This window comes from Solanum pennellii, chromosome 8 (genome assembly GCF_001406875.1).
Source record: "Solanum pennellii chromosome 8, SPENNV200".
Taxonomy (NCBI): Eukaryota; Viridiplantae; Streptophyta; class Magnoliopsida; order Solanales; family Solanaceae; genus Solanum; species Solanum pennellii.
Window position 1 is genome coordinate 67,461,229 of NC_028644.1, and position 27,095 is coordinate 67,488,323.

At 30.3% G+C, this 27,095-nt stretch overlaps 5 protein-coding genes and 1 long non-coding RNA gene across 8 annotated transcripts; 4 read left to right on the plus strand and 2 right to left on the minus strand.

The window, feature by feature from the left end:
• Window positions 1–1,942: 1,942 nt before the first annotated feature.
• On the plus strand, window positions 1,943–2,375 carry LOC114073949 (cytochrome P450 71D7-like). Its single transcript, XM_027919091.1, has one exon. The coding sequence runs from the start codon at window positions 1,965–1,967 to the stop codon at window positions 2,370–2,372; it is 408 nt and encodes a 135-aa protein (XP_027774892.1). The 5' UTR covers window positions 1,943–1,964; the 3' UTR covers window positions 2,373–2,375.
• On the plus strand, window positions 1,962–4,510 carry LOC107028399 (flavonoid 3',5'-hydroxylase-like). 3 transcript variants are annotated; one of them, XM_027919089.1, is made up of 3 exons: window positions 1,962–2,463; window positions 2,537–2,876; window positions 3,455–4,510. In XM_027919089.1, exons 2-3 carry the CDS (start codon window positions 2,553–2,555, stop codon window positions 4,199–4,201), a joined length of 1,071 nt encoding a protein of 356 aa, XP_027774890.1. In that variant the 5' UTR covers window positions 1,962–2,463; window positions 2,537–2,552; the 3' UTR covers window positions 4,202–4,510. The 3 variants fall into 3 exon arrangements, with proteins under 3 accessions (XP_027774890.1, XP_027774891.1, XP_027774889.1); XM_027919090.1 differs by having other exon boundaries at window positions 1,962–2,447; XM_027919088.1 differs by having other exon boundaries at window positions 2,346–2,876.
• A 165-nt stretch (window positions 4,511–4,675) lies between these two features.
• Window positions 4,676–7,888, plus strand: LOC107028400 (ferruginol synthase-like). Its single transcript, XM_015229457.2, has 2 exons — window positions 4,676–6,682; window positions 7,141–7,888. The coding sequence occupies exons 1-2, from the start codon at window positions 5,771–5,773 to the stop codon at window positions 7,765–7,767; spliced, it is 1,539 nt and encodes a 512-aa protein (XP_015084943.1). The 5' UTR covers window positions 4,676–5,770; the 3' UTR covers window positions 7,768–7,888.
• Window positions 6,798–7,425, minus strand: LOC107028402. The gene is made up of 2 exons (XR_001457840.2): window positions 7,292–7,425; window positions 6,798–7,203 (listed from the first exon to the last, which is right to left on the minus strand). It is a non-coding gene; the product is annotated as an uncharacterized LOC107028402 (long non-coding RNA).
• On the minus strand, window positions 7,818–12,147 carry LOC107028398 (primary amine oxidase-like). Its single transcript, XM_015229455.2, has 5 exons — window positions 11,412–12,147; window positions 10,655–11,331; window positions 10,295–10,408; window positions 8,301–8,851; window positions 7,818–8,181 (listed from the first exon to the last, which is right to left on the minus strand). The coding sequence occupies exons 1-5, from the start codon at window positions 12,019–12,021 to the stop codon at window positions 7,971–7,973; spliced, it is 2,163 nt and encodes a 720-aa protein (XP_015084941.1). The 5' UTR covers window positions 12,022–12,147; the 3' UTR covers window positions 7,818–7,970.
• Window positions 12,148–24,225: 12,078 nt separating this feature from the next.
• On the plus strand, window positions 24,226–26,102 carry LOC107026957 (UDP-glucuronate 4-epimerase 5). Its single transcript, XM_015228099.2, has one exon. The coding sequence runs from the start codon at window positions 24,489–24,491 to the stop codon at window positions 25,827–25,829; it is 1,341 nt and encodes a 446-aa protein (XP_015083585.1). The 5' UTR covers window positions 24,226–24,488; the 3' UTR covers window positions 25,830–26,102.
• The last annotated feature ends 993 nt before the right edge of the window (window positions 26,103–27,095 follow it).

Here is a 27,095-nt window from a genome sequence, read left to right on the forward strand (position 1 = left end):
AACGGTTCGTGAAGATCTTTCTGGTACAGATAATCTTCGATCTGCATCTTCCAGAAACTGAAATCGGATCCATCAAACTTCTCGATTCCAAGCTTTGAACTATCCATCTTCAGTGATCGTGTTGAATCTCCTTAGCTCTGATACCAGTTGTTAGGATCGAATTCACGCGCACACACTAGATGAATGAAGAACACAAGAGCTTTCAAGAGAAAGAGATGAGAAATCTAGAAAGAGAGAGAAAACCCAATTTTTTGTGGTAAAACCCCGTAAGTAAACTTCCACGGCGGTGAGGTATATTTATATTAATATTCAGAGTATTTTTGGTTACAGAGAATAAATAGGAAAACCTAAAATAGAGAATAAATAGGAAAGCCTAAAATAGAGAATAAATAGAAAAGCCTAAAATAGAGAATAAATAGGAAAACCTAAAATAGAGAATAAATAGGAAAACCTAAAATTAATCATGCTCCACTACCTAACAAATCTTCCTCTCCCCAATTCCCAAATTTCAAATTAATAATAGTCATCTCTGCATTATTATTGAGTAGCCTAGAATCAAGATTGTATTTGTCTTCCACTATTCATACTGGCTTACACTGATCATGATGGCAGATCTTCTCTTTTTTATATATTAAAAGGATCAAAATCTAATGATATTGATTGTGGGCTTGTAAATTTATAGAAGAATATGGGAAATGAATTTCAGAAGAATCAGATTTGTAGATTCATGTCCTGAGCTGTTGCTTGTGCTCTTCTGCTTGAAAATTTACTTTCATTACATGTGGTCCTGGTTACAAAGTTTTTACTTGAAATAGTCCATTTCGTTACATGTTAGGTTGTCATAGATGAAAAATTGGCTTATTTATTACCATGTTATTGGACTGCATTAAAGAAAGAGTCGGCAAATTTAGCATCAGATAATATGTGAAGACTTAACTCATTCATTCTTTCGACTGGAAATTGCCTGAAGGAGAGACATTAGACCTTACAGAAAAGTTTGGTATTTTATTGAAGAAGAAAATACCTCTGGTGGCTATACCTACTCCAAGATTATCCAATCCAACACTGTATGAGTAAGATAAAAATGTGTTTGTAGAGTGTCATGTTCTGTGTGATGAAATTAAGAATATTAAACTTACAATTCAGTGTGCCTGAATTACCTCTACTTCAGTAGGTCTATTCCAGAGTCTTGGCAACATACAGGCATGAAGCTCCTGTTTGTAAGATAAAAATAAGCCCCAATTTCATTCTGTAAATTCAAAACCTTATGAAAGGCCTGAGCTCTGTTACAGTCATAGTCAGTGATAATTATTTACTTAGTGGTCATATAACGCGTAAAAATATCACATCCTAAAAAACAATTTTTTTTCTTTAAACCTTAAGTCATACACATCAGTTCTGCTTTGAAGCTGAAGCACCAGTAAAGTTGGGCAGGTATGTTCTTATTCATCTTGTGGTTCTGCACACTTTCAATAGTCAGTTTTTGTCTTGTCCAACATATTTTTATTCTTTAGGATATTTTATTTTTATATATGGTATTGAAGGATTGAGTTTTTCTTGGCAAAAAGGGCCCTTATGTATGTTATGTCAATTGTGACATGTGCATTTTCTACTATATAGGACAAGTCACTTTCTTTTGATGTGATATTCGTTGGTCCCTTCTGTAGGGAAACGAAGGATAACACAAGGATATTCATAGTCCAAATAATGGGGATAAAATGGAAAAATAATAACATCAAGAATTTTATGTGGGAATCTTTGAACAAGGAAAAAATTACAGGCCAAGAAGAGCAACTGATATCACTAGTTAAACTGATGTAGAAGTCTCTATTTGTAGGATAAAATGTCCATTTTTTCCACCTTATTTGTCTGATTTTGACTTGATATGAAATTTAAGAACCAAACGAACTGGTGTCCTTACAGATATAAGTATTAGAAGTGCTGAAAGTGTCTTAATACTAAATATGGAACCTTTAAAGGAACTTTTTCTAGCAGCTTTCACTCTTTCAATTGTATTCCTTACAATTCTGTGGTACAAATTGGCATCACACGAGGAAGAATTGAGGTTGCCACCAGGACCTCGTGGTCTTCCGATTGTGGGATTCTTACCATTTCTCCCGACCAATTTGCATCACCAGCTCACGAAGTTGTCGCAACAATATGGTCCAATTTACAAGTTTTGGCTAGGAAGCAAACTATGTGTTGTGTTGAATGCACCATCCTTAGCCAAAGAAGTTGTTCGTGATCAAGATTCCGTTTTTGCTAACCGTGACCCTCCAATTGCAGGATTAGTAGGTACTTATGGTGGACTAGATATTGGATTTTCCCCTTGTGGCTCCTACTGGCGTGAGATGCGCAAACTGTTCGTATAGGAGATGCTAATCAACAGGAACCTTGAGGCCTGTTATAGCCTTCGGAGACACGAGGTCAGAAAGACAATCAGAAATGTGCGTACCAAGATTGGTAACCCTGTTGACATTGGTGAATTGGCCTTTCTAACTGAAATGAATGTAGTCATTAGTATTATCTTTGGCAGCAAATTTGTCGAGGAGATGGAGAAGCGTAGTAAAGATGGAACTGAATTCAGGGAATTGGTGGTGAAATATGGTCAAGTGATGGGAAAGCCTAACATATCAGACTTCTTCCCTGTGCTTGCCAGGTTTGACTTACAAGGAATACAGAAAGTGATGGGAAAGCCTAACATATCAGACTTCCACCCTGCCATAAGTGAATGTGTCAAGATGCTTTCGGACCGACGAGAGGGTGAAATCCAGAGGAATGAGAAGAAACATCTTATACAGATCCTGTTAGAGCTAATGGAACAGAAAGACATTGGTATATCACAGGACTTAGTGAAAATTAAGGCCATCTTGGTGGTAAGTTATATCGTTCCTTTATCTTTTCTATATTGATTTATCAGTCCTACAAACTTTTTAAGCCTATTTTAGCTAATTATGTGATTTGAACATCTAAGTTAAGAACTCAAATCCTTTCTCCAATCACATATTGCTCACGTATTCAAGCGGTGGAAGCAGTCACTAATGTTTGCATTAGGATAGATTGTCTACATTAAACCCCTTTTTATGGTGCGGCCCTGCTAATGCAGGATACTTTATGCACTAATCTGTCCTGTTATTTATAGTCTTGTAAATATATACATACTCCTACTAAACATGAATGTCCCCACACACACACACCGGGGCGGAACCACAAGAAGTTACAGGTTCGGCAGAACTAGTAGCTTTGACCTGAACTATGTACTTATAGTAAGAAATTCACTTAATATGTGTAAATAATTTATCCAGAACTCAATAAATAAAAAGAGTTGTGTTTCAGAACTCATAGACTTAAAATTCTGGATCCACCTCTGCCTACAGGTAGAACCAAGCATTACAAAATTCCTGCTACAAGTAATTTCATTTCCCCTGTCTTCATATATGTTTCTGCATTGTAGGACATTGCGATTGGTGGGACTGACACTACAATCACGATGGTTGAGTGGGTAATGTCTGAGCTTCTGAATAATCCGGAGATAATGTCAAAGGTGCAGCAGGAATTGAAACATGTTGTAGGGATGAATAACATTGTTGAGGAATCCCATTTACCAAATCTGCATTATCTTGATGCTGTTTTAAAGGAGACGTTACGTTTACACCCTGCATTACCATTTCTTCTCCCAAAGCGCCCGAGCCAATCTGCAATAGTAGGTGGATACAAAATACCAGAAGGAACTAAAGTATTCTTGAATGTTTATGCAATTCATAGGGATCCTCAAGTGTGGGAAAGTCCACTAGAGTTCCAACCTGAAAGGTTCTTGAGTCCCTCGACAAATTTAGACTATGCTGGAAATAATATGAAGTACCTTCCATTTGGATCAGGGAGAAGAATTTGTGCTGGAATTCCTTTAGCAGAGAAAATGCTTATGTTTATATTTGCTTCATTGCTTCATTCCTTTCACTGGAAACTCCCTGAGGGAGAAAACGTTGATATTTTGGAGGAATTTGGACTCACCCTCAAGAAAAGTGAGAGGCGAGTTGAAGCTATATCAGTAAAACCAAGAAACTGTAAGGACCTTGACACGATTTTTCCCACAGGTTTTAGTATTTATAATATCAGAGTACGTATAATGATGTTGGTTGGTCACTTTCTTTCACTTGTTCGAAGTTCAAACCAGTTGTTGTCACTACTGCATTATTGCTGAGGTCTGAGGAGACGAGGTTGCATTTACCCGTTTTTATCTTCTGGACTTCTCAAAAATGTCAGCTTGGTGCATGTCAGATCCTGAGGATCCAATACGGGTATGACAACATTCATTAGTTTGTTGTAAATAATGAGTGCGGGTAAAACCGGACTTATCCTTATTTTTAGGAAGGATAAAACCGGACTTATCCTTATTTTTAGGAAGGATGACTAATAGTCTGTTTAGTCAAGCTTCCAGAATCTATTTATTTTGAAAAGTATTTTTTTGTTAGAAGTGCTCACTGAATGAAGTTTTTAATTTTTTTTGAAATATAGCAGTTTGTCAATATCATTGATTTGTGTTTGATCAAGATTTCTGTCAACTTATGCTACTACTCAAAAACACTTATTTTTATCCTAAAAGCTTGGTCAGACAACTCAACTCTCTGAATAAGCACTTTTGGCTTCACCAAAGCTTGGTCAAACAGATTATCAATCCAATAGATACGAAAAACTTTAATTTTTGTTTCTCCAAAAGAAATGAAAGAAAAAGATAAAAAGGGTTGTTTTTGGAAATTTGTGAAACATCAAATTGAAACAACAGTTGTTTTACTGTTTTTGCTTTGAAGTTTGAAGCATCAGTAAGGTTGGGGAGGTAAATTCATATTCATATTCTGATTTTTCAGAGTCACTTTTCTCTTATCCAATATATTTTATTCTTCAGGATTTGTTTTTTTAATATATATATGGTGTTAGAATATTGAATTTCCTTGGCAAAAATATCTCTTATGGTATGTTATGTCATATATATGATATTGGTAGGTCCCTTCTAACTTCTAAGGTGTTCAAATATGACCAAAGAAACCTTTCCTTTTCCCCAGTTCAAATTCAAACCAATTTTGGTCACTGCTCCATTATTGATGAGTTGTCTTGATGAGATTGCATTTGACTTTAACTATTCATGTCTTATCCAATGTTTCTAGATTTTTTCAAATATATCTTTCTTGGTGCATATCGAATTCTCCAAAAGTGATGCATTTTTGAGGATCCAACACTGGAACGACAACATTTTGGAGAGTACAAATAACATAGGTCTTATCTTTATGATCGGAAAAATTGGCTTGTATACTGATCACACTGTCTGATCTTTAATTAGTTATGATGTGAGATCTAAATCTAATGATAGAAAAATATGGGATGAAGTTAAAGGAGAACTATGAGGTTTCAGGTTCAAATTCCAACATTACTGATCGTCTGGTTGATATACAAGTTATGCAAGGATTATACTGACTAATTCGCATTATCAGCTAACTAAATAATGTATAAAATTATGTTGAATTTTATACAAGTACGTTAAGTAATTTCTTTTCATCTGCCTAAACCTTGGTAGACAGAGTTACCTACATTAGGAATCCCCTTTTATTGACCAGCCACTTCATTCTTAGTTTGCTAGCTTGACACAGACCTTTTGGACACTACCTTTAAGAATAAGTACTTAACAAAGACAGGGATATATTGAGCTAAAATTTAGAGCTATTTATTTCATTGTGAGGCAAAAAAAAAAAAAAAATTGGTGTCCTTCACACTAAATATGGCTTCTGCACCATTAAATGATCTATGGATTGCAGCCCTCACTGTTTCAATTGTGTTCCTTACAATTCTTTGGTACAAATTGAACAAGGAGGAATCCAACTTGCCACCAGGGCCTCGTGGCCTTCCGATTGTGGGATTCTTACCATTCCTCCGCGCCAATTTGCATCACCAGCTCACAGAGTTGTCTCAACAGTATGGTCCAATAAACAAGTTTTGGCTAGGAGGAAAACTATGTGTTGTGTTGAATTCACCATCCTTAGCCAAAGAAGTTGTTCGCGATCAAGACTCCATTTTTGCCAACCGTGACCCTCCAATTGCAGGATTAGTGGCCACATATGGTGGACTAGATATTGGATTTTCTCCCTATGGCTCCTACTGGCGTGATATGCGCAAATTGTTTGTAAGGGAGATGCTAAGCAACAGGAACCTTGAAGCCTGTTATAGCCTTCGGAGACAGGAGGTCAGAAAGACAATCAGAAATGTGCATACCAAGATTGGCAGCCTCACTGATATTGGTGAGTTAGCCTTTGTAACTGAAATGAATGTAATCATGAGTATGATCTTTGGCAGCAATTTTGTAGAGGAGATGGAGAAGCATGGAACTGAATTCAGGGAATTAGTGATAAAATATCTTCAAATACTGGGAAGGCCAAACATATCAGACTTCTTCCCTATGCTTGCGAGATTTGATTTACAAGGAATACAGAAAGACGCGGAGGCTCTTTTGAAGTCGGTTGAAAGTATATTGGACCCTGCCATAAACGAACACTTGAAGATGCTTTCAGACAGAAGAGAAGGTGAAATCCAGGGGAATGAGAAGAAAGACTTTATACAGATCCTGTTAGAGCTAATGGAGCAGAAAGACATTGGTATATCACTAGACTTGGTGAAAATAAAGGCTATCTTGGTGGTAAGTTATATCGTTCCTTTTCTTTTTCCTATATCGTCTTCCTCTCGTTAACCTTATTTATCCTGTGAATCCCATCATATTACTATTGAAAGTACAATTAAATAATAAAAGGGTGTTCTCTCTAACAACTTAAGTTTTTAGATGAAATGGTCACACACTTCAATTTAACAGTGTCATACAAACTTTGTAAGATTAATTTAGCTAATTATGTGATTCAAGCATCTTAATCAAGAACTCTAATCATTTCTCTAACCACATATTGGTCACGAGTTCGAGTCATGGAAACAGTCAGATTGTCTAATCACACCCAAGAGTGTGGCTCTTCTCCGGACTTTGCTAGTACGGGATGTTTTGTGCACCAGATTGCCCTTTTCTTTAAGTCCTAAAAAGAAGATATACATACTCATACCTAAACATGAATGTCGAGTGGTATCTTTATGTATGTTTCTTCATTGTAGGACATTGTTATTGGTGGGACTGACTCTACAATCACAACGATCGAGTGGGTAATGACAGAGCTTCTGAATAATCCGGAGACAATGTCAGAGGTGCAGCAGGAATTGAAACATGTAGTAGGGATGAACAACATTGTTGAAGAATCCCACTTACCAGAGCTGCACTATCTTGATGCAGTTATAAAGGAGACGTTACGATTACACCCTGCATTACCATTGCTTGTCCCAAAGCGCCCAAGCCAATCTGCAATAGTAGGTGGATACACAATACCTCAAGGAACTAAAGTATTCTTAAATGTTTATGCAATTCATAGGGATCCTCATGTGTGGGAAAGTCCACTAGAATTCCAGCCTGAAAGGTTCTTGAATCGCTCGACAAATTTAGACTATGCTGGAAATAATATGAAGTACCTTCCATTTGGTTCAGGGAGAAGAATTTGTGCAGGACTTCCCTTAGCAGAGAAAATGGTCATGTGTATGTTAGCTTCATTGTTGCATTCCTTTGATTGGAAACTCCCTGAGGGCGAAAACGTTGATCTTTCAGAGGGATTTGGACTTGTCATCAAGAAAAATGAGAGGCTATTTGCTATCCCTACTCCCAGGTTACCTAATTTAGATCTATATCAGTAAATCAAGAAACTACAAGGGGAGTAGCATGAGTGTATTTAGTATACAATGTATTTAAAATAAAATGATAGTACATATGTGAACTTTTATATTTCATTCATGAAAATTGAAGACTAAGGTACCCGAAAATCCAAGTCTAGCGCGGCTATCGTTATTATTTTTACATATCATACACATATAACACATATAATACAATTAATATATGATCAAGCAGAAGCTGCAGCTTTGCAAATTGGGAGGTCCTTTGGAGAATTAGGTGGAATATTGAGAATTGGGTTACTCTCAAAGAAATTAACTGGTTTTATCTCAAAGCTTGATGATACTGTTGGCATTATAGGGAAATCCTCTTGGCATGGAATATGATGGAACCCTAATGTATACCACAACACTATGTCTTTATTCTCAATTGCCCTGTCTCTGCAAAAAAAAAAACAAAAAAAAACAGGACGATAAGATTCAGAAGTCTTGTTTATTTTTTAAAATAAACTCTGTATCAAGTCAAAACCAGTCGAACAAATCAAAACGGATGAAGTTACCTGTCAGACCAAACAGCAAGAGTATCATCACCTTGACTTTGATAAACAAACAAGCCAGCAGCCCATTGCTCAGATTCATTATAAGGTGTGACCCAAATTTGGTTATTAGTAAAAGCAGCTCTTTTCTGAGGAGGATCATTATGGTCAAGTAAACTAGCTGCAGTTCCACCAGGAACAACTTTGTAACCAACAGGGTTCCCAACTCTAGACTTCTTATTAGAATTAATTACATGGAATTCTGAAGGATCATATAGTTTGAGCTTAATTTGTGCATCTTTTTCAGTCTTAGCCACATTTCTAACAGCTTTTAAGTAGCTTCTTCGCGGTGATTCTCCAGAAGAAGTCATCTCCTTCTGGAGATTCACCTTCACGAAGGAATTGTTCGATGGACCATCGATGTCCATGTCGAGATGGAAAGTTACATAGTGATCATGGATGACTCCTATTATGTTTTCAGATAAGAGAGTGCCATAAAGATACTCATTTTGGTTTACTTCATTCATGTTCACATATGGAGAGCCTTTCACCATCAATATTCCACTTAGTCCAACCTATATAACAACAAAACAAATAAAAGAATCTTTAGAAATAATGTCAAAAGAATCTTAGACTAACGATAAATGAAGTCAGTTGAATAATCATGAGGTATCATGTTCAATTCAGGTAGAAGTAAAAACATTATGTAATTTACTTCTATCGATTTAACCTTTCTCATGTGGATCAAAATTACTAGTTTCCTGTGCTTATGAGAGGTAGAAAATAACACTCTTTAAAAATTAATCAAAGTGTGCGTAAGCTCACGAATCTAAAATTCAACTTGGAATTGATATTGAGATGTGACTAATGACCAACCCCTAACCCCACCCCCAACCCCTCCAAGGAGGAAAATAAACTTGATGTGAATTGGTGATTATTGTTATGAAAAATATTTTTTCGGCAAGAAAATTTAGTCAGAATTTGATCAGAATGATATTTTTTTCTATGTTATTTCACTTTTTAAAATATTTTTATTCTTTTAACTTTAATATCTTTTTAACTAAAAAATAAGAAAAAAATTAATTTATTTTAAAATAAAAAATATAATTTTTTTAATTTCGTGGCCATTTAACACTCTCCAATTATAAATATTATACCGGCTCGTGTTCCCAAGTCTTTGTGGGATCCGACTTGTATACTGTATTTGAAAAGCAGTAGATAAAAGAATAAGAAGAATAAGATTTATTTATGTTTTAACTTAGCAAACATATGGGAATATTTCTGTTAATAATTTGAAATTGAAAAAATAAATTAATGATCGGCTGTTGGATGTCAGATCTAATAAATATAAAAAAAATAAATGCTTCCACTAGTAGATAAAATATTAATTACTAAAAGCCAAAAAAATAAAATAATGTTTCAAACTACTTGATTCCTATATATTAAACATAGATATTTTATTTTACTTTATTCAATTTAGAAAAGCGATTGAAGTTTATCATTTTCTTCTCATACTAACCTTGTCATTAAACGATTTTATATAGTATTAGTAGTTAAACTTTTATTTTCAAAGTATAATTAATAAAGCTATTTTAATTAATAATTTTTAATTATTATTTTTTTTTAAAATAATATCAAATCGACATGATCAGGTAAAATAAAACGGAAGGATTAGTCATTATAATCCTTCAAAAAATAGATAAGACATATATATATATATATATATATATTCTCTATCGTATCAAAATTATAAAAGGCTAATATAAAAAAATCAAGAACTAGCATATGTTAGAATTATGCAGTGCGAATTTAGATAACCAAATAATGTGACAATCAATTACTTTAAATCAATTTTTTATAAAAATAATATTTTTCTATATTAAGTAAATAAATTAATATTTAAATTATAGTCCTAAAAAATATCTACTATTATTTGTTTCTGATCAAATATTAAAAAAATTAATAATTTTAAAATAACATTCACGTAAATTGAAACGAACGATGAATGTTGTGCTAACCTTAGGTCGAATAAGTCCATCGTTCTGAAACTCCCAATCGACAATATAATCATAATTTGCTACTGACGCTGCCATTCTCACCACTAACGTCACCTTTGGCCTTACTTCTCGTATCTGTCCAAAGTTGCATGCAAAACCAACAAAATCAATTTTATCAAACTAGAAACTAATGTCATACAACACTTGTTCTGTGTTTGACACATAACAAATTTACTTTTCTTGGTTTTTGTATCAAAAATCTCGATTAGCAAACAGTTTCGACACTGTATCACAAATTTAAATTATTTACTTTTTTCATAGTGAATAAAGTTGATTGTACTATATACTATATTTTAAAAAAAAAAAAGTGAAATTATTTACCGGTAAACCAGTAATTGGACATTCAGCATGTCGCCATCCAATATCACCAGCATATCTTTCAAACACACAAATCATATTGGATCGCACATATGGTGTTCCATCAGCTGCCACAAATACACCATCCATATAATACGCATTACGAGGACAATCATTTAACGGGTCAAGTGGCATCGCTTGTAACCCGAACCCGTATTCACCTGCATCCATATACGTCTTAAAATACCATGCATCTGATGGATCCATGTAAGGTACAAACAACTCCGACGTAAACCCTTTATACATAACATTCCTCATCTTCCCCGTATCCGGATCCTCAAACATGACCCGGGATATAATCACCCCGGCTCTCGGATCCGGCTTCAGGTGAAATTCCCAATTTGCCCATTTAACTAGATGATTGTTTTCTATAGTGAAACTTGGACCATTTGGTTGTTCGATTGATATTGGTTTGAGTAAGTTTATTTTTTGTTTGTTTTTTTTAATACGGGAGTAGCGATAGTCTGTGTTGGCGGCCTTTGGTATCGGTATACTCTCTCCATCGGAAATTTCGATAACTTGTTGAGTGTCTAAATCAAGAAGTACGGTTAATCCTTCAATCGGTCTCATATAGAAATTGATAGTGTCCTTCAATGTAAAACACTGTACTTTAATCACTCTTCGTTTCTCCTCGATTTTTCCTGAATATGAATTTAAATTAATCAGACTCAAAATAAAAAAACCAATATAATGAAGTCATTTCTGAATTAAGGACACTTACCATACCAACCAGCGGCGACGGGTAGACATGCCAGGTCAGCCAAATCAACGCCACGCTGGATAATCGAACGGTTAAAATCAGAGTTGGCAAACGGGGCAGAAGTGGCGGAGATCATATCCTCGATAGTCAGGATTGGGTAACCCGAATAACTACCCGTTTCACGTCGGGTCACACGGCCCGTTTCAATATCCACTGAAAGCACGTGCACGACGCCGAGCGCACGCGCAACGACGGCCGCCTTCCGCGGCGGAAGACGGTGACCTCTCCGCCAGTTCAACACTACCTCCTTCTCCGGCTCTTCAAGTACAACAGAGTGAAGAACGCAACCTTTAATCCTAAATTCCGCAATTGAATTAACGATTTTCTTCACTTTTTGAATTTCGCCGATTGTCAGTGGGTCTAAAGGATGATTGGGGAAATCGGCGTAGTGATTTTTGGAATTTTCCGGTTGCCGGAGGAAAAAGGGCTTTCTCGAACTGCACCACGGAGAGTAAGTGGTGCAGTCCAATAGCTGATCCGTTGTGTGAGAAAGCGGAGATGGTAAGTTTAAGAAAGTGAAAATTAAGAGCAAAATTATACTCATGAGGAAGAAGAGATTTCTTCCTTCCATGGCTAGCTATTGATGTTTTAATTTTTGTTATTCTGCGACTGTGGGAGCTATGGTGTTTAAATAACATACACAGAGCTAGCTACATAGAGAAGATCAAGTGACGTTCGAACTTGCGTATGGTAACTGACTACGATATTTTGCATAACTCTAATTAGCTATCATAATCATAAAAAAATAATTGATCGACCATTACAAATAGTGTAATTGACTTGGAACGATAATTTAAATAATAAAATATTGATTAAAACATAATTTATAAATATAAATTTAAATTAATGAATAAATTTTTAATTTTTTCTAAAATTAAACTTATCATATTTTTAGTAGTATAAAATCAAATTTAATGAGCTTATTAAAAGTTTTCGACTTATACTAGCACTCAAAGCTAAAAATAAATTTATATTCACCACGAATGCATTTTTAATCATATTCTAATATTTGTTAATTTTTTTAAAATCAATCAATATATATATAAATGAGGATCTTCAATCCGCCTATGTGGCATGCCTCAATGATGAGAAAAATAATGTTTTTTTAAAAAAAATAGGGCTTTTTAAATAATTTTTTTACACAATAATATTATGTGTATATATATATTGCTATTAGTAAATTACTTAATGAGCATTATACCTCCTAACCTTTAATAATATATAACACCTAACCTTTAATTTAATAATATAACTCCTAACCTTTCATATTCATAACCTTCAAAATATTTAATATAAAAATTATAACTCCTAAATATTACACCTATAAAAACCCACTTTGAGACATTGCATGATGGTCATTTTATTTTTATTTTCCTTATTCTTCATTTTTTGTTTCTTTGATTTGTTAAATTTTTTGTCTTCTTTGATCTGATTTTTGCAGGAGAGGGATGTATAATGAAAATGTTTTATATTTTGCATAGTTTGATTTTGTGAGGTAAAATAATTTGACATGTCTAATTATCATAATCACTTTTGTTCTATTGTAATTATATATTTGATATTATTAGGTTGGATTGTTGATGATATAAATCATAATTCTTTCATAGAAAAAATAATTTGTTCATTTCTTTTTTGCTTCTCTTTGTAGTGCTTTGAGATTTTTTTTCTTATTCTTATAGTTTCCACCGACACTGATTATCTTTATTCACTTTGTAAATTTGAAGAATTGAATTATGTATGTTGAGAACATGATCTTTCTTTCCTCTTCAAATCATATATAACTAAATATTTTAAACATATTTGCTTGATTAATTAACTATAATTTTATGTCTTTTTGTTGTTATTATTGTAAGGATTGTAATTATGTTATGTTGAAAATGTGATTCTTCTTTCCCCTTCAAATCATATATAACTAAATATTTTAAATATTTTTGCTTGATTAGTTAACTATAATTTTATGTATGTTTGTTGGTATTATTGTAAGGATTGTTTATAGTTCTCCGGTTAAACCTCCGATGCAATAAGAGTTGATTGATTCCTTATCAGATTAATTAGTTAATTGAAAAAACGCCAATATATCTTATTTCTAATTTCGTCTAACAATATCTTCCTCCTCACTAGCTATAAAAATGTTATACAAATATATAATAAATATAAATAATAAAAAAAGTAATATATCACATCTCAATATAAAGTAAAATAAAATATTAAATATTAAATACAAATATTATATAGCTAAGAATCAAATAAATTGATTCCTCTTATAATTTCATATCTCACAATCACATAACAATGATATGATAAAAATGCATAATTTTAACGTTGCATATTTATTATATTATTTATATATAGAAATTATTTATAGGCCAAATGTTTCACAATTTTGAGAATTTAGTCAACAAAAAATTAAATATTTTTTAGTTTTACTTTAAAACATCCGTACGATTCCTTTTTTAAAAAAAAAAATTTCAAAAAAAAATTCTATTCCTTTTGATCAACTTTTTAATTCTATGTCCCTTTTTAAATTTGTTTTTAATTAATTTTTCTCTTAATAGATATCTCTCCTATAATATAAAATAAGAGAAAAAGTATATATTGTTCAAAATAATAGTAATTACTAAAAATAATGTTTATTATTAGAAGCATATTTGGAGACTTTTAATAATTTGAAATTTCTAAAATAAGGTAAAAAAAAAAATATGTCACATAATAAAATAAATCATAAAAATGGTGGAGGATTTTACTTAAACATAATTTTGTTTATTAAACAAATATGTAACTTTTTTTTACCTTTTTCCTCTTATTTTTATATATTTATTTTTAATTTAATTTTTATCATAAACTCACACCTCTTCATCTTTCATAACCTCTATACTTAATTAATACTTATTAGTAATACCTATAACTTCCAACTTTATACCTTCATAATCTCAAATTACTTAATGTTTAAATTTGTGACATCTTAAAAGCGCATCAAAAAAATATTTCTAACCAAATATATTTATGTTTAGCTTAATTGTCCTCTACTTTAATCTTGTAATGCAAAATCTATCGACAAAGACTGCTATGTGTAATTATTTTTATTTCTAATAAGAATGATACAAAATAAGATATATAAAAGAGAATAATTGATTTGTTTTTTTTTTGCATGAAATTATAAGAGCAAGATCATTACTAAAAGTAAGACAAAAACAATTCTTGAAAACATTAAAATGTATTTGTATATACGCTTAGCGGCGGGAGATAATCAAAATTATCATGAAGTTATTTTTAAATTTTAAATAAAATATAAATTATGGAAAATATAATAAAAATTAATTAAAAGAATTCATTTAAACATTTGCTTAAATTAATAAAAAGCTAAAGACAAGCGAACTTGATTATGTTAAGATACGATGCTAATTGTTACTGTTTTAAAAAAAATATAAATTAGTAAAAATACTAAAGACGAGCAAACTTGATTATCTTAATTACGATGCTAATTGTTTGTGTTTTCTTAATGAAATTAAATAAGCAAAGACTAAAATAATAAAAAATAAAAAAATAAAAAAAGGAGACTAAAAACTAGCGCTGAAATAAATTTTAAAAAAAAACTTAGATTTATAGAAGAGAATTTATCAAGGAAAAAATTAATACAGATAATCATTTCAAATACACTTATTACTTAACTATTCATCCTCCATTATAATGATTCTAAAAATTTACTTAGCTTTTTCTCCTACACTTTAATTATATGAAAATATTATTTATCATTAATAATTATAAATATTCATATTATTTGTGAACAGTTTTTCTATGTTTACTTTATTTACGAAAAATTCAAGAGTCTAATTATAAGTTTTTATTAGATATATAAGTTTTTTTTTTTAATCTTAACATAAAACCTTTTATCATTCATTTATAATTGTTCATTTATTACTTATTTTATTATGCGTTTTAACAATAATATATTATTTTTATGTTAATTCTCTATCACTAAACATTTGCTTAAATTAATAAAAAGCTAAAAACATTTCCTTCCAAAGAATCAATATAGAGAGAGAAAATTTTATATTTTAATATATAAGTATTGAACTACTTTTTTAAGTCTTCAAATTATAGATAACTTATCTATTACAAATAATTTTTCATATTTCTAAGTCCGTTTTTGAATTTATTACTATTTTAATTCTTTTGATATTTTTTAAAAAATTTAAAAGACTAAAAANATGATATATTTTAAAAAATTTGAAAGACTAAAAATCTCACTTTAAATTTTTAACAAAACATCACAGTTAACCATATTTAATTTTGAGAACTCATTCAAATGAATAATAAAGTCATAAATTCTTAATTATATATTATAACTAACATAAAAGAATAGTAACTATTCAACCAAAAAAAGTATAGGTATTTGACCGTACTGCTAATTTAAGGTATTTATTTTTTGATANCCTATTCAACCAAAAAAAAGTATAGGCATTTGACCGTACTGCTAATTTAAGGTATTTTTTTTTTGATAAAATTAATTCATGAATCGAGTTGAAATTACAAAGTTAAATGATAAAATTTATTAGCTAATCTATTTGAATCTAAAAATTAAATAAAAATGAAAACTTTTATACACCGCGCGTAGCGCAGCTAAATTTACTATTGTATATATATGCACCGTACTAAAAATGGGTCCACGTCTTTGTCTTTATGTATATCTCATCTTGATACGTTGTTGTATCATAAAAGCTTAGTGCATGTTTTTATCAAAATAATTGAAGTTTTGATAATAATGAAAATATTATTTATAGCCTTATTCATATGTACCTTTACTAATATTTTGGTACTCCATTATTAAACAATGAATTAAATTGAAAAGGCAGGAGGGATGGGGGGAAATAAATCGAATCGAAAAAATAATAACATCCAAATTTCCATTAGCTTTTTAGTTTGTTGTTATTAGAAACAAATAATTCCAAGGTCCTAATTTTTTGTCATAGTAGTTAAATTTGTTGTATTTAAATGAAACTCTGGTCCAACTCATGTAGATAAACTTGATCTATTAATTAAAATGATTATATTTATTAGCTATATATATAAGTTATGAATTTGATGGACGATTATATAATATTGGAATAAAATATAGAGAGAGTACACAAACACCTAACTCTTTTGTTATTCTAAAATTTTAAGGAGAAGTAATGAAAAATGACAAAGGGAAACTAAGGTGGGGAATCTTTGAGATACATCACAATCCTTACGTATTTGATATTAATATTAAATGGGCGAAAGGAAAGTATCAACTTTTGTATTTCTCCACTTACTACAATTTTTGCCACCTAATTTTAATATCGTTATTAATGTGAAACTTTGATCACCACTAAAAAAAAGAGAGAAAAAGATATCTTATTACGTATAATAATGAAGGAAAAGGATATTTCATTGGTAAGAAAATATTTTTAGCTAAAATAATTGTTTGATATATCAAATGCATCCTTTAGTTTCAAATATTAGGCATTTGTTAAGCAGGATTTGGTCTATATAATATTACATTTTACAAAAGCAAGAAGTCGTTCATTTTTTAAAAACACATTTATACTTACTTATTTAAATTAATACATTAATTAAGATAATATATTTTATGCAAGAGATTAAAATATTTTAAACAAATATTTCTAGGGATCGTTTGATAGAAAATGTAAGACATAAAATAATAAATATTAAAATTAGTTTTTGTATTTGTAATCTCTTGTTAGGTATAGTTTTTCAACTTATACACGATAAATCTATAATATTATTAGTAATATCGAAGTTATTATTGAATGATTTATAATGACTAAAATTACGATTGATCTTAAAAGTATAAAAATAAGTTTAAAAATATAAAGATATTTTAAAAAAAGTTATAAAATATATATAATTCTTATATCACACTATTGTTAGGCTATTGCCCATGTTCCAACCAAAGGCCCATGGCCTAATCCTACTTGGAAAATGATTGGAATTATTTTCTTTATTTGGTTTCCAATTCTATTAGGAAAAGGATTGGAATAGTAATCCTATTTGTAGTTGATTTTGGCTTTGTAAGGAAAAGCACAACTCTATAAATAGAGAATGGTTTTAACAGAATAATTAATTGCTCATTGGAATTGTCTTTGAAAGACATTAGAACATAAGAGAGGTTTTTGAGAGAGCTTTCAACAAGACAAAAAGAGAGAAAGAAAAGGATTCTTTTGCTGCAGTCTTTTCTCAAACCAGTAACGTTCAGATCGTGTTTCTCGATTAACTAACCGTTGGATCGGGCTGAAATTTGGACTGAGTGTCCCTGACATCTTGGTGGTTGATTTGAACGGGGAAGATCGGATTCGGAGGTCAGCAAGATCCTGTTTTAGGTCCCGAACAGAAGCTGGGTTTGGGTGGTGTTTCTTTCTATTTATCTTTTGTTGGTGTAGCTATTGTTTGTTCTCTTTTGGCACTTATTGTGTAGTCATTAGAAGAATATTTGTAACCTTCTTATTGGTATAGTGAAGCAATTCGGATCTTGTCGATCCCGTGGTGTTTACCTTTGGTTTGAAGGGTTTTTCCACGTTAAACTTGGTGTTCTTTATTATTAGATTTTCGATTTCATCTTTTCATCACAACAACTAAATCATTATATAAATATAATAACTAATCTTTATATTACTAATATATCATATTCACGTTATTTCGATACACCCTATTAAATCACCCTTTAATAACTAAAGTTATATAATTTCTTTATTGGAAAGTTCTTTAAAAAAAACATAAAATTTCGTAGAAGCCAAAATACTTTTTTAACTTTTTTTGGAGTGAATATTGATGGTGGGGTCCTATGATGGAATCTGAGCTATGTTTGATGTGTCTAAATTCCAATTACTACATACATTGACAAATGAATAGCTTGCATCTCGATTTCCACCATTTGAGGAAATCCATGCATTAATAAATGGAAATTAAAGAAGGTTGATTAAGATGAAGATATTTATGAAATTAGTGAATGAGATGTTCCCCTCCGTGCTATTTAAACTGTCGCTTTAGCTTTAAAAAATTATTAGCAATAATTATTGAATAACAAAAACACCCTCCTTATTCCGAGGTCAAGTGATGGATCGAGATGATCCAGCTGATCGAATTTATAATTAGACATGATGATTAAAAAATAACGTATTTTTATATCTGTTATAATGTTTTAATATAATAATAAACATTCGATCCTAATACATATTAGCATTTCTTATGGTAGATCATCAAAAGATCAAGTAAACTAGTTGTAAATACCCCTTTTAGCTTCTTTTTTTTTTTTTTTATTGGTGTTGTTTTGTGATGGACTTTTTTTTTCTTAGAGAAGATCTAACTTTGTTAAAGGAGTTAAGGTGGGCCATCAATATTCATATCCACATGAAATATGAAGTGACCATGGGACACATTGATAACACACTCTGACAATAGTAAATATTTATGGCTCAAATTTATCAATGTGGTCTGTAATTAGTGATTTCCTGTGGATTCTGTTTTTTTCAATAGTAAAAATTACATAAATATCATTGGGTAAATATGTTTTATTCCTATGTTTTTTCAAATTACAAAAATTCCATAGAATTATAGGATCTTGGTTATATCAGGAAATTTGTAGATATATAACTTACAGATTGCGAATGATATATTTACTTAATGAAAGAGATGTATTTTGTATTTGAGATGAGAGGAATATATTTGAAAGGGGATGGGGAGGTATCGGGAAGAGAGGAGGAATGTATCTAAGAGGGGATAGAAATGTATCCAAGAAGAGATTAAGTATTTAATAGATTTTTTAGAAATTTTTCTAAAAAAAACTATATAGTAAAAATAAAAATTACATTCAAATTAAAGTGTCATCAGTTTGTTACAATTCAAAAACTTTATTGACTATATGCTTTGTATTAAATTTTAAAAACACTTTACTTTTTAGGGAAAAATGTAGGAACTAGCATATTATGTTCATTCAAATTAAATGTTATAATCATAGTTTATTTTATTTGTAATTCGCAGTAAATATTTCATTTCTTTGCCATCTGATTCGATATACAATTAGCCATTTGGTATACAAATGTATAAAATGTGTTTGTATTTGTATAAAACGAAAGAAAAGCATATATACAAATATATATATTTCCGTCCTGTATACTTATTATTATACAAATACATATCTTTTTATACAAATTATAATTTATAGATGAATTTATACAAAACTGAACAATCCGTATAAAATTGAATGTATCTAGTGAATTATATAAATCAAAAGCTCGATAGCAAAAATATAATTGGCTATGAAGCACAATTATGTAAACTATAACTACAACATATAAATATAATTTTTACGTTTGTTACATGTGAAAGTTGCTCTAAAGTTTATCATCTATTTTCTAATATTTTTGCTTTGAACATAGGAAGATTAGGAAGATGACAACCATTTATTTGAAGAGTTGGGCCTTTGAATTGTCCCATAGACATTGGGCCTCTTGGGCTTGTGTCCGAAATTTGTTTCTTATCAGACCTTCAATGGGCTTCATGTTGAATCGGCTTGAGAACATGAAGTATTGACCAAACTAAGCCATTATATAAATCAATTTATCAAAATAATATGTTTTTTAAAATTTTATAAAATTAGTATAAACGTATTTCACAGTAAAGTTTTAGGGTATATTTTATTTTTTAAAAGCTGACGGCATTTAGATTGATATACGTTACTCATAGTAATGTTTTACTCCTAAAACGTTATTGTGAGTAACATTCAACTCCTAAAACGTTACTGTGAGTAACGTTTTAGAAGTAAAACGTTTCTGAAAAAAAACTTTTTAGGAGTAAAACGTTACTCACAATAACGTATATCAACCTAACGCTGTTAGCTTTTAAAAAATAAAATATACCCTAAAACGTTATTATGAAATACGTTTATACTAGTTTTATAAAAAAAAAATTAAAAGGTATATTATTTTAATAAATCATTTTATAAAATGACTTAATTTGATAAAAAAATTCACAAAACATCAACATGGCTGTTGGGTGACGTATAGCAGATTTTGAAATTATCGTTTAAGTCATAATTATAATTATCTATAAAAAATTGCAACATATCATATGTGCTATCAAAATTATTATTAAAAAAACTACATTTGAAGTTTGATAATAACTCATCTGAAGTTTGACTCGTCGATAAATTTTCAATATTTTTACTTGAAGTTTAATTTATCAAATCTAAATTTATATCATCATTTTTTCCCATCAAAACTAAAAAAAAATCATCAAATTTAAATAATAAATGCACCCTAACAAAATACATGTGTAACCAGAGTTTGATAGACTGCATCCAAACTGAAATATAGAACCCTATCCATTACGTTTGCTAAATGTTCTTAATTTAGAGCATATGATATCATCAAAACTTTGAAATTTGAAATAGTTATGAAAGAATAAAAAAGGAAAAAGAATTAAACTTATACTCTCTTTAGTTCATATTAGTTATCGTAATTATTAAAATTATATGGTTTAAAATATTTTCTTTGTAGTCCATTTGTTTTTATTTGCCACAATAAATTTCATGTTTACTTATCCTTACACTTATTAAGACAGAAATATATTATTTTCTTCGTTTATTTTTATTTATCACATTTTGAATTCAACACATTTTTGAAGAAAATAATTATTATAGCTATTTTACCACACTACTCTTATAGTTTACATTTAGTACTAATTTTGCAAAATATTTTAAAAAATAAGTAATTAACATTAAGGATAAAACATGAAAGAAAATAATTATCTTTTTAAACATGTTTAAAGTGACAAGTAAATATAAAAATCTATTTATAAAACTGTAGACAAATAAAAATGAACAATGGAAGTATTCTTTTTCACGCGAAAGTTTTTAATTGAACAAAAAAAAATGATGCAAGTAATTATCGTTTTATAAAGCAAAATGCAGTAATAATTATTTTTTCTCCACTTTTATGCTTACCCAGTAAATATGCAGAAAAATTAATACATGATAAGAAACGAGAATAACATTAAACAATATATCAAAGTAAATAAATTTTTATATCAATATTTTCTTAAAATATATTTTTTTTAAAATATGACAAATAAAATAAAACGAAAAAAATATAATTACGAACCATTGATCAAATATGGCAACTTGCAAGTTAAGAACGTGTCAAATAAGCAATGCTGTATTCAAATAGACTTTACACAGAGGAGCAGGTGGCGTAATTTGATTTAATATGACGGAATATATTTACATAAAAAATTTTAAAAATATAAAATTGTGTTTTGAAAGAAGTTTTTTTTTTTAACTTTCATTCGATAATAAAAGTTTTTATTTAAAATTTGATTAATCCTAACTCAAATTTGGAACCTAATTCATGATAAAAACATTCAATCATGAATCTAGAGTCTCAACTTTTAATAGTAAATTAAGCAAGGTATGATTTACTTAATTTTAGATCGAAGTTATTTTATTTGAAAATTATATATTATTTTCTTTATTTACTTTAATATAGTTCTTCTATTGTTTTGACTTTTGATATAATATAATGCTATCAACAAAATGATATTTTCAATTTATTCAAGAAACATGACACTAGCTTTTCGATCAAACAAATTACTAGGAATTAATCACAAAATGATTTTTCAAATATCCTACTTATAGTTTATATATTCTTTATAAAAACATTCATAAACATTTAGGTCTTGAGTCTATTTATATTTTTGTACTCGAATTTAAATATTTATCTAATCTGATGTTTTTAATTTTATAAGTTTATGTGCTATATTTATGAATTAGAAGGTATTTCATTCGTATAGTTATTTAAATCATCAAATTCAACTATGATGTCATGTCAAATTATATCTTAAATTTGTATTTAATTTATACCTCAAAAGTAAATTCAATTAAAAAATGATAGACAAATTTTATAAGAGGCCCAAGAACCCTATTCATTCATCATCGAATTTATGCTTTGAAAAAAATATATTTGTTTTAGACCCTCAAATTTGAGCCTCCTTATTTTCTTTAACAATATTAAGATTATTAAGTATTCTTTAGAACATTTATAAGATTAAATTTTTTTCTTTACTTTCTTATTAAATGTCGAACTCCTTTTCAAACAAAGTATAATGAATAAAATACTATTTATAAAAAAAAGTAAAAAAAAATAAAATTCTGCATCTCAAAGCAATTCTTTAAGAAATATATTTACCACTTTGCATTCTTTTTTTAAAAAATTTGAATTTTAAAAATATTATTTAAAAATTTAAAATCTCATTTATTTTTGACTCTAGGTCACAAAGTGTTTGACGGTTCGAGCTGCCCTGGATTCATTTGAAAAGTAATTAATTAGTCAATTTTGTGTGTAATAAATTTCTAGATCAACTATTTTTGGGTCTATATATTAGGCCTATATATATCATGTAACTGTATTTGTTTGATAATTAAAAAGGGAATTGGTGGCTTACATACTAAACTGCCTTATTTGACCTTTTCTTTTTCTATTGCACGTTAAAGGAAAAAAAAATCCATTTTATTTGGAAAATAATTTAATATCTTTAAAAAATTTAAAACAACTCAAAGTAATATAATTCTCATCTTTTTTAAATAAAATTAAAAAATAAAAAAAAAATATTTTCGAAAAACTTTCGACTCAAGTAATTAGTCTGGTAATTTGTGCTACAACAAAATTCATGCATATATAAATAGATAAGATTTTTGTGTAAATTCATACGTTTTTATTCGTACTCACTTTTAAAAATAGTATATTTTTCTTCGACTTTTCAGATTTAAAGCTTGAAATAGGAATAAAGGTTCATTAATCGTGTAATTAACATCTTAATTTTGCCAGCTTATGAAGATTTTATTTGTAATAGTAACCTAAAGTAACTAATGCTTTTTGTATTCACAAAGTCATTATCATTAATTTAATATAATGAGTACATTTAATACAAAATTATATTGTACCACGTTATAATAATCAACATATCTAAATAGATTAATAAAAAGTAAGAACCATGATTTTATGAAATATATCACTTTAATTTTACACATGACTAAGCATTTAATTCACGAGATTTTTAACTCAACACAATAATTATCATTAATTTCTTATTATTCACACAATTAAAGAGATCTTTTCTAGCTAATGTTTGGATTTAAATATATTTTTTCCATATGAAAAAGTCAATATGATCACAATTTCTACACGTTATTTTAAATATATTTTTTCCATATGAAAAAGTCAATAAAAAGGGGAGACTCGTTATCATTAAACCAAACGAAAATTTGACACATAATCCCATAAAGCATTCACATTCTACATATCTTTTTAAGGAAAATAAATAAAAAGTACTACTCTATAACAAGACTCGTTAAAAAAAAATACATCATTTTAAGAAAATTAAAAAAAAAATATTTTAATTTTCAAATTTTTGTTTTTTATTATAAAAGAGAAGTATTGAAAAACACTCTTAAATATAATATAAATTATTAATTTTATTTTTAAATTATTGATAATTTTAAAAAAAATTTAAATTAAATTAATTAAATTTAAATATACCTTCACTCCTACGATGATTTTGAGTATTCTCAGATTTTTATTAAAAATTTTATAATTTAGTCAATCAAAAAGAAGAATATCTTTAAGTTGCAATAAATTAAAAATAAAATTAATAATTAACTTTAAGATTATACAATTAAAATTAAAGATTTAACTTTTTTTAAAATATAGTGATAAAATAGTAAGGAGGGAGTAATATTATGTTGTCTTTTTACTTTCCCAATAACATTACAGCACCCCGCCGGCCCGAAAACCCATAGTCACTGAACCTGTTCTCCCCATCAGACTCTGTTTTCAAGAGTCAAAAATTCCAAAAATTCTGAGTTTCAATTGATTTTTTCAAGCTGAATCTATCGGAAAAAACCCAAAAAGTTTCAATCTTTTTTTGTGTTTTTCATATATGTAAACACCATAAAGGATTTTCTCGACTTGTTGACTTGTTTGAATTTTGATCACACTGAAAAAAATGACTCAATTGAAGCCCATTCTTACGCATTTGGATTCCATTCCTTCCACCCCAGGAAAGTTTAAGCCTGATAAATCTTCACCCTATAATCTTTATCGTCTCCGTTTTCACCCTACTCTGTTTCCCAGGTTTACTCTTTGGTCCTTTTTTTTCATCTTTTTCATCGTTTTGCTCATCTTTTTCTCATCTCCGTCCAACCCCACCGCCGGAAACAGCCGCCGAAGTCTGAAAAACTCTCTTTCGCCATCTCCCGCGCTCGGCCCGAACTGGGAACGTCGGGTTCGGGCCTCGGCCCGACCAAGGTCTAAAACGGGCTTTACCGTTCTAGTCACTGGTGCTGCCGGTTTTGTGGGGACCCATGTGTCTCTAGGCCTGAAACGCCGTGGAGATGGCGTTTTGGGGCTGGATAATTTTAATCAGTATTATGATGTCGGGCTGAAAAAAGCCCGACAGAGCCTTCTTGAGCGTTCTGGGATTATGGTAGTTGAGGGTGATATTAATGATGCTGTTTTGCTGAGGAAGCTGTTTGATGCTGTTGCTTTTACACATGTCATGCATATGGCAGCTCAAGCTGGAGTTAGATATGCAATGCAGAATCCAGGTTCTTATGTTCATAGTAATATTGCTGGTTTTGTTAGTTTGCTTGAAGCATGTAAATTGGCTAATCCACAACCTAGTATTGTTTGGGCTTCATCAAGTTCTGTTTATGGATTGAATTCAAAAGTACCCTTTTCAGAAAAAGATAGAACTGATCAGCCTGCTAGTTTGTATGCAGCCACTAAAAAGGCTGGTGAAGAAATTGCTCATACATATAACCATATATATGGTCTTTCGATTACTGGATTGCGGTTTTTCACAGTTTATGGACCATGGGGTAGGCCTGATATGGCGTATTTTTTCTTTACAAAAGATATTTTGAGAGGGAAGGAAATCAAGATTTTTGAGACATCTGATCATGGTAGTGTTGCTAGGGATTTTACTTATGTTGATGATGTGGTAAAGGGTTGTTTGGGAGCACTGGATACTGCGAAAAAGAGCACAGGAAGTGGGGGAAAGAAGAAGGGTGCAGCTCAGTTGAGGATTTTTAATTTAGGTAATACAAAGCCGGTGCCTGTTGGGAGACTTGTTAGTATTTTGGAGAAGTTGTTGAAGGTGAAGGCAAAGAAGAAGGTTATCCAAATGCCGAGGAATGGGGATGTGCCATTTACGCATGCTAATATTACTTTGGCACATACAGAGCTGGGATATAAGCCTACTACTGATTTGGAAATGGGGTTAAAGAAGTTTGTGAAGTGGTATGTTAGCTACTATGGTTCGAAGAAGAAGAAGAGTTCTTGGTGAAGTTCTTAAACTTGGTGTTGTGTTGTTTCTCTCTAATGTTTCCTGTGCGTTGATGATACCTCTTCATTGATTTGCCACATTGTTTTAGGTATTCTATTTGTAGGTGATCATTGTACATTCTCTACTGCTACTACTAAAGCATGTTTGATCTATCGACCCTCTTATGGTGGTTTCATGTTTCATTAATCACCATACTCATAATACTTTGGATTAAGCTCTGGTTTATTCGATTTGTCAGAACTGCTATAAAGAAACATATCTGTTTCCCTCTAAGTTCAGTTTTATTCGTCCTTAATCAGTTTACTAATATTCAACTTCAAGAATGATAAAAATAAGTTATTAAACAGGCTGTGATGAAATTTTAATGTAGTCGGAAGTTGATAACTTTTCATTTGTTTCCTCCATTTTCTTTGCTAGGATGTCTTGATATTTATTTGCTCATCCTTGCATTTTATAGTTGTACCTTCCCCTTCGACTCCATTAGAGTAGTTTAGATTTTTCATGTCATTGCTTTAGATAGTCTGTAATTTGGAAATTTAGCTTTTCCTAGTATAAAAGAACAAGCATTTCATATGGTAAATATTGTTAAACTCACCTGTAACCGTGTATTACTGTGTAATTTTCGTCCATCTTTGGGATTCACGAGCTTGTTAAGACCGTTTTTCTGTGGAAAAAGAATTTTGTATGTATCTTAGTGGAAGTTCTGTCTTTATAGACGGTAGCATTAGCCTCTTTTGTTTTGTTTGCTCATTTACTTTTTCTCGTTGATAGAAAGCAACAAAAGTTGTAGTCTTTTAGCCCATTCATGTGTTTACATGACTTGACAGCTATGGACATTGTTTATTTGGTTTTGTCACCATCAAAGAAGGTGCTGGGCCTGACTCTAATCTTGGAATTTTGTTTCTAAGGAACAAAATTATTTGGCGGAACGGGCGAGGGCTGTGCCAGATGCACAATCTGCTCTTTTAGCCAATTCTGAAAGGACATTTTAGGATCCTTGTACTTGTTTAGGATGTAATCTCTATCAGTCAAGAAATTATATTTTGAGCTTGCTTTTAATGGTATTTTCCTCTTCTTAACTAGTTAGGCATCACATTATTCTGCTTTTTATGGTCTATTGTCTTCTTTAAACTGCCTTGTTATGTGTCACTCGAGATGAGGATGTTTCGGAAACAACTTCTACCTCTCCACGAGATAAGGGTAAGGTCTGTGTACACTAGCTAATCATATACTGAATTGTCTGTCTGCTCTTTCCCTACGGAAACT